This window comes from Pristis pectinata, chromosome 7 (assembly GCF_009764475.1).
Source record: "Pristis pectinata isolate sPriPec2 chromosome 7, sPriPec2.1.pri, whole genome shotgun sequence".
In the NCBI taxonomy this organism is placed as follows: Eukaryota; Metazoa; Chordata; class Chondrichthyes; order Rhinopristiformes; family Pristidae; genus Pristis; species Pristis pectinata.
This window is the reverse complement of record NC_067411.1, coordinates 74,688,376-74,699,158: the sequence shown is the minus strand read 5'-3', so window position 1 is coordinate 74,699,158 and position 10,783 is coordinate 74,688,376. Positions and strand designations below refer to the sequence as shown.

General features: G+C 38.3%; 1 protein-coding gene across 1 annotated transcript in view; it reads right to left on the bottom strand.

Annotated features, from left to right (window-relative positions):
* Nucleotides 1-4,426: 4,426 nt before the first annotated feature.
* The window catches only part of frmd3 (FERM domain containing 3), a 134,257-nt gene continuing 127,900 nt past the window's right edge, over nucleotides 4,427-10,783 (bottom strand). The window contains exon 15 of the mRNA XM_052019431.1: nucleotides 4,427-5,067. Within this exon, the coding sequence (XP_051875391.1) occupies nucleotides 4,466-5,067 (602 nt within the window). The 3' untranslated portion in view covers nucleotides 4,427-4,465. The remainder of the gene's footprint in view (nucleotides 5,068-10,783) is intronic.

Genomic DNA, 10,783 nt, shown 5'->3' with positions numbered 1-10,783 from the left:
TTGTATTCTCTAGAGTGTTGGCTTTTAAAATGGGGGCAACGACCCTCAAGTGGGTCAAGGGATGCTTAAAAAAAACAGGGTTGTTATCTCTGCTCCTTCTAAATAAGCACTGTTATGCAGACCAGAAAACTTTTCATAATTGGATGGTGTGGGTGAACCATTTGATTAAGCAGGCCACCTGAAAAAATTGCAGAAAACCCTGCTCTAGCATTTAGAAGAATGAGAGGAAATCTCACTGAAACTTACAAAATTTTCCTAAGGCTCTTCAAGCTGGATGAAAGGAAGATGTTTCCCTTGTTGGATCTGGGACTAAGATGAGAGGAACTTTCTTCATGCAGAGGTGGGAATCTTTGAAATTCTCGAACTCAGGTCTGTGGAGGGTCAGTCTTTTAGTTTGTTCAAAGAAGAGATTGATGTTAAGGGAAACAAGGGATATGGCAACACAAGTTTATAGAGCGGTAAAGAAAGCATATGGCATGCTTGCCTTCATCACTAGGGGCAAAGAGTATAAGAATCAGGAAGTCATGATACAGTTGTATAAATTTTTGGTTAGGCTGCACTTGGATTATTGTATGCATTTCTGGTTGGCCCATTACAGGAAGGATGTGGAGGCTTTGGAGAGGGTGCAGAAGAGATTTACTGGGATGCTGCCTGGATTAGAGGGTATTAGCTATAAGGAGAGGTTGGACAAACTTGGATTATTTTCTCTGGAACATTGGAGGCTGAGGGGAGACCTTAGAAGTTTATGAAATTATGAGAGGCATAGATAGAGTAGACAGCCAGAATTTTTTTTCCTAGTGCAGAAATGTAAAATACTAGAGGGCATAGCTTTAAGGTGAGAGGGGGAAAGTTTTTTTTTACAGAGTGGTAGGTGCCTGGAAAGTGCTGCCAAGAGTGGGAGTGGAATCAGATACGATAGTGGCGTTCAAGAAGCATTTAGATAGACACATAACTCTGCATGGAATGGAGGAATATGGATCACCTGCAGGCAGAAGGGATTAGTTTAATTTGGCATCATGCTCAGCACAGACATCGTGGACTGAAGGGCCTGTTTCTGTGCTGTACTGTTCTATGTTCTATACAGGGAATGCAGGAATATGAGGTAGAAGATCAGTTATGATCTTGATGAATGATCGAGCAGGCTCGAAGAGCCAAATGGTAAAATACTCTTATTTCTTAAGTTTACATATTTATAATCACTTGCTGTGATTATGTTACAACTTTGCCTGGAGCATTTCAGAAAAGATAACATTCTGGTCCCAGTTTTTCATTGAATTTACAGGATTGCCATTTGAGATTGCCCCTCTATCAATCCCAAACATGTTCATTAATGCAAGCAGGAACAGAGACTTAAAACTTAAGCATTCTTGCTTCCCTGTCTGATAATGATGAACTAAGGTATTCTTGGTCAGATCAGCCACTTCACTAGACATTCCAGCACGTTATCTATGCAAAGTGCCTTTGAGGACGCATAGTGGTATGAACAGCTCCCCTTGGCAGGGCATATTGGTGAAGCAGGGCCAGTACCAAAAATTCCAAGTAAACCCTGCTCAACTATTATGCTGAAACAAAGTAAGCTGTACTACAAATACCTTGTAAAACTTACACTGATTATTATTCTCATTGAACCTATATTTCAGTATCAAAAACAGGAGACAGATTTTCAAGATTTAAAGTTTCTGTTAATCATTTAAATGGATCTTTTTGCTTTTTCTGATCAATATAGTTTTTTTTGTTGTTGTATTTAAATATCCTTTTGTCTTTGTTCTGATTGCTGTTTAATGTAGGTACCAAGAAATACTGCACATATTGATTAAAAAATGCCTAGGTTTCATCTTTTGAAATGCCTTGAATACTGTGTAAAACTTAAATATTTCCATTTCTTACTGAATTCCTCATTTATTAACCACTTATTTCTAGAATAAGGTAGGTTTTCATCCAATGCTAAATAGTCTGTATTTTTGTCTTGTCTTTGCACTGTACTGCTGCCACAAAAGCAACAAATTTCATTTCATATAAGTCAGTGATAATAAATTTGATTCTGATTAAAATATTCAATTACTTAGATTACAGAGCAGTTAGGGATAGATTCTGTTAGTCAATAACACTTTTGTCACTAAACATTTACTTTATTTTTAGAATTGACTACTTGCTTTTCACTGTATCTGTTTTCTCTCAAAAATTGCCAAGATTGCACAAGACAGGTAGTTAATAAAATAATGGCCAACTAACTGCATTATCAGCCAAAGAAGCAAGGGAACAAACAAATCCAGCTTTAAAATATTTTAAACCATGCCAGAAGAGTTACTAACTTAAAAGGCTTGTATATGACTCTCAGCTCCCATTGGCAACTTCCCATCTTCCAACCCTGTCAATCCTCACTCACATCAAGTTTAATTCATCAATTACACGTACTCACTGACCTACACAGGCTTTTAGAGCTACAGTTCACCAGCTTTAAAGTTTTCATCATCATGTTCAGATCCCACAACTGTCTTACCCTTCCTTATCTCCCTAGCCTCCTGCAACCCTACAGGTTGCCTGCTCCTCCAGTTCTCCTTGCTCCACCAGGACACCCCATGCCTTTAATACCTAGGTCTTGAGCTCTGAAATTACTTCCCTATAATTCTCAATTTCTCTACTTTTATCCTTTTTTTAAAAAAGTTGTATTTAAAACTTAGCCCCTCATTTAAATATTTGCTCATCAGTCCTATGTAGCTCAATACTATAGTTTACATGACAATGCTGCCAGTGTCTTGAGATGCTTTTACTGTTTTATGCTTATAAAAACAAGTAAAATTCCTATTTTTCAGATTTATTTTCTGATACTCCAAACTTTTAGGTTAGAACAAGAATTAATTATGTAACAGATTCAAAGGTTTAGATTAAACCCAAAATTTCTAACCATGTTTGAATTACAACATTAGACGTCTGCACTGCAATTATCTATTTGTAGTTTGTTTTTTTTCTTGTCATACATAATAATCCTTGTGCATTAATGTTTCATTTTCCAATAAATGATCCAGTGGTAAAGTTGGGAGAGAAGTCTTGTCAGATTTTGTGCTACACTAATACAAAGTTCATATCAATGTGCTTCCCAGGTATGCAGTATTTCCAAAGATCAATTAACAATGTTGGTCAAAAGATTGCTGTTCAAATGTCATCTCAATGGCTACCTGTGAAAGTTCTTGGTTGTATTTACTGGCAGCAGCAATCAAAGTCAACTGAAAGTGCACAATAGGCAAAGTGACTTTTCCAACCACATTGGAGAAAGTTATTTGAAAATCTATGAATATTGTATTATCTATATTCGATATTATTTTCAACATTACTCTTTTTTGACTTTCTAACTTGCAATAGCCACATATTGACTGTTTACTAAACTTTGTCATTCTTGTGTATCTGCTCCACTAAAAATGAACTATATCTAAAATGCATTATTTCTGATTGAATTACTGAAACATGAGCTTGTACACAGAAACAAAGAATTAATTCTGGTCATATTTCCCATTAAACATTTTCTGTTCTTATGAAGAAAAAATACTGTTTTGTATATTGACAGCATTATTGTAAATGTGCAGCTGTATGATTCTCTGTCACACAAGTCTCTTGTATTGATAAATTTCAGTTTGCTTAATGAAGTGAACAAGTGAATGTATGGAATGAAATGAAAGAGTTCAGGCAGTTGCCCAATGTTTTTTTTTGATTCCTGATCTCACTTCCTTGAAAGACAACAATTTCATGAATCTAGTCCAAAAATGGCAGTGTCACCTTCTATTTTCTCTATGCCTCCATACATACATCATTTCACTTCCCTCTCTATCTGGAAACTTCTCAGTTTTTGGAGAATGTAGTTACACCAGTTAAATTTCTGTGGTTTAAACATAATTTCAAAAGCCTTTCTGGGATTTCTGCCACTCTTCCACCCAAGCTGCAGTGGACAAGCAAGAGAATCTCCAAGAATATTCATTCCCAATGAATCTGGTACTACTTGTTATTACAGGCATAACTGATAATTTCCAGTAAATAGATTATTGAGAAAATGCCAAGTTACTATCCCCAAAGACAATACCTTTTACAGCCAATACAATTTTGAAGCTGCACAAGCTTAATCAATTTAACAAAACAATTGTTCATCTGCTTAGAACCTTTTGAATCTCCTAGTCACCAGGGAAAGAATGGAGACAAAATGTTGTGCACTCACTCAAGAATGCAATAATCTTGAACACCAGATAAAACTTTCCAACAATTTTTTAAAAATTCTTTTATGCCACACCTATTACTTTGGATGTTAAATTCAATCATTTCTTGAGCAGATTTCACTTAAAAAAACTGAATAAAATTTCCTGAAATACTTTTAAACCACATTTAAAAAGGTACAAAACATAAAAACAGTAAAAACAGCAGAAGGAAGTTATGCTCAGAGAAGTTGTTACTGCTTGTCCAACTGCACACTGGTGTAGCCTCAGGAGCTGCCTAGTTTGTCAAGGACGTAGTGTATTTTGCATGTCAGCCACTGTCTCAGTGGACAGTAGTATTCATTGTGAAACTGCTCAAACTCGGGCGTCTGCCGGATTTCTCTCAGAAAAGAAGCATCGATGTCAGATTCCAGCAAGACCAAAAGAAGTGGGAAAGCAAACAGCATCAAACCCAGTCCCACCAGAAGGAGTTTCACAAAGCTCTTTGCCAGTATATTTAGATGTCTGTTGCTTGTCATCAATTCAAAACTCCTAGCAAGTACCCACTTCACTTCCTTCAGCTCCTCCTCATCTGGGATCAGAAGTGTATTTTCAGATGCATCTAACTCATCATACGAGCCTCCATCATCCTTCTGGTTCCCAAGTGGGTGACTATTAAAAAGCAAATCTACCCCACCATCTTCCACAGGAGTAGGCAGGACACTGGCACTTGGATTATATACTAACTCTGATATAGTGAGACAATCTTCACTCATTTCCTCTTGGTTTTCACATTTGGTTTCTCCCATTTCTCCTGACTCATTAAGCAGCTCTTTTACCTCTTCTTCATCCGATGCTGATTGATCATTTAATTTCAACAGCTCTTCTCCTGAAAAGAGACCAGAAAATTCAAAGATATGGATCACTTCATATTCTTTTCCCTGATAAATGTAAGTCATTGTGTGAGAGGCTGCTAGTGTACAGTTGCCTCTTATATTCTTAAATGAATGATTTGTTTTTTTAAAATAACACTTATAAATAGTAAGCAACTCCAAGAGTCATCACTGATCAAATTATTCAATTGGAAGATACAAAATACACTCACAGCCCACTAAGCATTTGACATTTTCTTTGAAAGCATGTAATCCATCTGCTCAAAGGCTGTGTATTGGTTTAAATTTTTCCCTTACTGTGAAGAAAAGTAGATGAACCACAGTTGCTAAAGTGTTTCTAACCACTCTACTGGATTTGAGTCTATCTTCTATCTTCTACTCATTTTGGCACCTAAACAGCAATGTGACAAATCAGATGTAGAATTATTACTATTCACCATTTGTGACTAAAATAATTCCTTGCTGCAGAAATACAGCAGTAGCTGTACAACTGTCATTATTTTTCGTTCTTAAGTGTAAGCAAAAATTGCAGACACCAGTCAGTAATAGCTTTAGTAAATGACCCTAACCATTATATTTGTACAGATTTGGGCTAATTCTCACATTTTAAGCATTTGAAATTTCCGTGGGGATTCTCAATGTCTACCCCACTGTTTCAAAATTTCTGAGGTATTCTGCCAAAGTTAAAGCAAATGAATTGGAGAAAAAGCATCAAAATTCAAGACAAAATATTTATACAACTACTACTTCATGAGGAAAAATTTAGATCATCTTACTGCCGACAAATTGAATAGTACCAGTAAGGTCACATCAATGGGTCAGTGCTTGTCAAGCCAACAGCTATCTTTCATCCACTTCAAAGCCTGCAAAAGGAAATCAGCTGAGGCCAGGTCCAGGCTGGATTTAGCTCTTCTGGTGGGGATGGGGCAGGGTTGGGGTTTGGGCATCTGTTGGGATTTAAAAATAGTGTCCACTAGTGTCAGGTAACATCATCACTGAGGCTGTCATGTTCAACTGCTGGGGATTGGTCAAGAGTTTCAGATCCATTGAAAGGGAATGATGGTTTGGACACTACTTTGGTGGTCAGTATTTTAGGGGGTAAGGAGGAGCAGTGTTTCAACAACTGGTGGGATGGCTATGCAGTAGATTACTGAGGTGAGATCAGGTGAAGATCATGAGCTGTGCAATAGGGTTAATTATAGAGAATGAATGAGTCTTTCTGAGGAAGGGATACTGATGATGAAAGTTTGAGGAATCTGCTTGCAAAAAGAGGACCTAACAAATAGACAAGGAAAAGTAATTGAGTGGACAAAAGTGTTGCATGAGGGTGGGATGAAGTATGTAGGAGATGAGCTCCATGGAAAATTTTAAGATCGGAGAGAGCCAACGTAAATGGGAGATATACAGCACAGTGAAGGTAATGGAGCAAGCTAGTTATAAAGGAATTCTCAATCTTAGTGATGAATAAAGTCTTAAGGCAAAATAAAATTTTGCTAAATCAGTTAATTTTAAGATACTAGCCTATCATTATTCCTATAAACATTACGTCCCTCCCCACCTACAAAATGAAGATTTTCTGCCCACACATAAATAATCTTGAATCACTTTCACTGATTTTTTTGTAAGCTTTCAATGGACAATATTCAAAAAGGAATCAATTGGGGGAATTGTGTTCAATTCTGGGCACCATTTTAGGGAGAATGACGAGGCCTAGGAGAAGATACAGAAGAGATTTACCAACAGTTATCACAGGAATGTGGGTCTTCACTTGTGCGCTGAGACTGAAGACTCTACTTAGAGCAGAGAAGGTTAAGAGATTTTACGAGCTGTTCAAATCCATGAATGTATTTGATAAGGTAAATAAGGAGGAAAATGCTTCCAGTGGCATAAGAGTAAGTAACCAGAGGCCACAGATTTTAGGTAATTGGGGAAAAAAAAACAACACAATATGAGGAAATCTCTTTTACATAGCAAGTTGTTGTGATTTGGAATGCATTTTTACTCAAAAGAGTTTAGGATAAACACATGAAGAGCAAAACATTAGAAAAATTGGGGAAGAGTAAGGAAGTAGGATTAACTGGACAATTCTGCCAAAGAGCTGACAATAGGCACAATGCCTTTCTTGATGCTGTCTCATTCTGTGATATTTTACTGGTTTCAAATAATTTCACAGCATTCTATGGTACATTGCCCTACATATGTCAGTGTCTACAACTGTAAAAAAGAAACAGTTAAAAGCAGCTATAATTGTAAGATTATTTTATAATAATAGAAGGGAATTCCACAATGCCACCTTGAGAAAATTTATCTATTCATTCATTTTTGTTAGTGAAAATGTAAGTTTATGGGCATTACAAACTGGTGACCAAAGTTCATCTATGTTTCTATGAGTCTTGCACAACAGCACCGATTGCTATTGTCTGTGCCTTTCATATTCATGCTGATTGTGTATTCATCGTAATCTTAAAAAAGGTTTCAAAGAAAGAGCTACCTCTGACACCTAAGATTAGATAAACTGAGATGCAAATTACACATTTTTACTTCTGATCCCAGCACAATTTTAATTCAAATACAGAAGTTGCAAATAGGAATCAGCAAATTAAAATATAAATCAGCAAGTTAACTTAGATTTTTTCCATCACTTCCATCACTTAACCAAAAGACTATTCATGCAGTAAGACGTATATAACAGAAGAAGGATGTTACCAATTCCTCTGGCTATAACCTTGGGCCCCTGTTTCAATAATCGAATACAGACATTCCTAGAACAGTGGTTCACCATCCTAAGGTGAATGCTTCTTCTTGTCTGGATCTTTAGCAAGCCTTTCACCATGACTACTTGTTTTGTATCAGGCTAAAATCCATTAAAATAGTCATTTACTTTTGTTGTACTTCTTTGGTTGTAACAGTGAACTCCCAACAGTAGAATATATCAGACTCCAGGACACAGACTAAATACTGTCTGTATGAAAGGGTTTAGGAATACAGCCACAAGGGAAATGATGGCTAAAATTACAGTTATTTATATCACTTGCCAGAACCTGCTATAATACTGCGCCAAAGAGATTTATGGGCTAGAAACACTGTTACTTTTTGCCTAAACTGAATATTATGGAGTCATGGAATTGTACAGCACCCCTATATTCCAGTGAGTGTCGATCTAACCTTTCCATGCAACATCCTAGTGAATCTCTTCCACACTCTTTCTAATGTGACCACATTCTTCCTGTAGTGTGGTGACCAAAACTGTACACAATACTCCAAGTGCAGCCTGACCAACGTTTTGTACAGCTGCAACATGATATCCCAACTCTTATTCTCAATGCCTATGGAGACAACAATGCTGAATACCTTCTTTACTACTCCAACTACCTGTGTTGCCATTATTAGGGAGCTATGAACTTGCACCCCAAGCTCCCCCGTACATCAACTCTCCTGAGGTCCCTGCCATTTACTGTACATGTCCTGTTAGTATTTGATGTCCCAAAATGCATTACCTCACACTTGTCTGGATTAAATTCCATCTGCCACCACTCTGTCCAACCTTCCAACTGATCTACATTCCTCTGTATCCTTTCACAAACTTCTTCACTGTCTATAACTCCACCAATTTTTTTGTCATCAGCAAACTTACTCATCAGTCCACCTACATTCTCATCCAAGTCATCTATGTATATGACAAACAACAATGGTCCCAGCACCAACCCCTGCGGTACACCACTGATTACAGATTTCCAGTCAGTAAAACATGCCTCAACCTCTGCCTCCTATCACCAAGCCAATCTTTGATTCAGTTTGCCAACACACCTTGGATCCCATGTGCCCTTACCTTCTGCACCGGCCTACCATGTTGGACTTTGTCAAAAGCCTTGCTGAAGTTCATATGAACCATGTCTAGTGCTCTGCTTCCATCAATTTTGTTCCGTTTACTCCTCAAAAAGTCAATCAGATTTGTGAGACAGGATTTCCCATGGACGAAACAGTGAGTTCTAATCAGTCCCTGCCTTTCCAAGTGAACATAGATCCTGTCCCTTAGAATTTTTTTCCAATAATTTCCATACTATTGGTGTAAGGCTCAGCAGCCTGTAGTTTCCTACAGCCCTTTTTTAAATAAGGGAACAACATTAGCTACCCTTCAGTCATCTTGCACCTCACCTGTGGGTAATGAAGATGCAAGAATCTCCATTACAGCCCCAGCAATCTCCTCCCTTGCTTCCCATAGCATCCTGGGATAGATCTCCTCAGGCCCTGGGGATCTATCCACCGTAATGTGTGCCAATATCTCTAATACTTCCTCCTTCCTGGCACAGACATTCTCAAAATATCAGTGTACCTCTCCCCTAACTCTCCATCCTCCACACCCCTCTCTCTGGTGAAAACTAATGAGAAGTATTCATTTAGGATCCTTCTCATATTCCCTGGCTCCACAAATCGATTACCACTTTGGTCCATGAAGGGAGCTACTCTTTCTGCAGCTATGTTCTTGCTTGTAATAGGTTTTAGGATTCTCCTTAATCCTGACTGTCAAGGCTATTTCATGTCCTCTCTCTTCTCTTCTGCATCCTCTATAATCTCAAAGACTCACTTAATACCAAATGCTTATACCTGACATATGCTTCCTTCTTATTTTTGATCAAACGTTCAATTTCCTTTGTTAACCAGGTTTCCTAATCTTACCAACTTCGCTTCTTATCCTGACAGGGTCACACTGCCTCTGAACTCTATCTCGCTTTTAAATGCCTCCCGCATTGGATGTTGTTTTTCCCTCTAGCAGCTGCTCCAAATCTACTTTCACCAGGTCTTGCTTTATACTATTGCAATCCGCCCTCCCCCAATTTAGGACTGTATTTCCAGGACCAACCTTAGCTTTTTCCATGACTATGTTGCAACTTACTGAACTATGGCCGCTGTTTCCAAAAGGTTCCTCAACAGATACTTCCACCATTTGCCCATCCTCATTCCCTCAGATCACGTACAGCCCCTTCTCCAATAGGACTCTCTACATACTGCTTCATAAACCCTTCTTGAATTCCACCCCATCTAAGCCCCATACTAAGGCAATCCCAGTCAATATTGGGAAAGTTAAAACCTCTCACTGGTAGAACCCTTTTGTTTTAACACCCTACTGCGATTTGCCTACATGACTATTCTTCCATTTCCTGTTGACTATTGGAAGACCTAGAGTATAACCCAGTCAAAGCGATTGCTCCTTTCTTATTTCTAAGTTCTACCCACATAGCTTCATTGTCCATTCCCTCCAGGATATCTGCTCTGTGTACTGCCATAATGCCCTCCCCTTTTAGAACTTCCTGTCATGCCTGAAACTTCTATACCCCAGAACATTTAGCTGCCAGTACTGCCCTACCCTCAACCACATTTCCGTGATTGCAACAAAATTGTGATCCTGTGGCTGATCCATGCTCTCACCTCATCTGTCATTCCTGTAGGGCTCCTTGCATTAAAGTAAATGTAACTAAGCCTACTAGCCCTCTCTCATGCTTCTCCACGTTTCTATCTGTGCCCAAGGAAGTCAACAAAAGATGAATTACACATGCTCTTCAATTCACTACCTGGAAGTGCTTCCATGGCCTAACCCATCAGGAGTGGTGAGTACACCACATACATTTCTATCATGCACTTCATGCTACCCACCTTCCTGCCTTGTACAGCCAACTGCATCATATCACCTCTTACATCTACTTACCTTTGTCT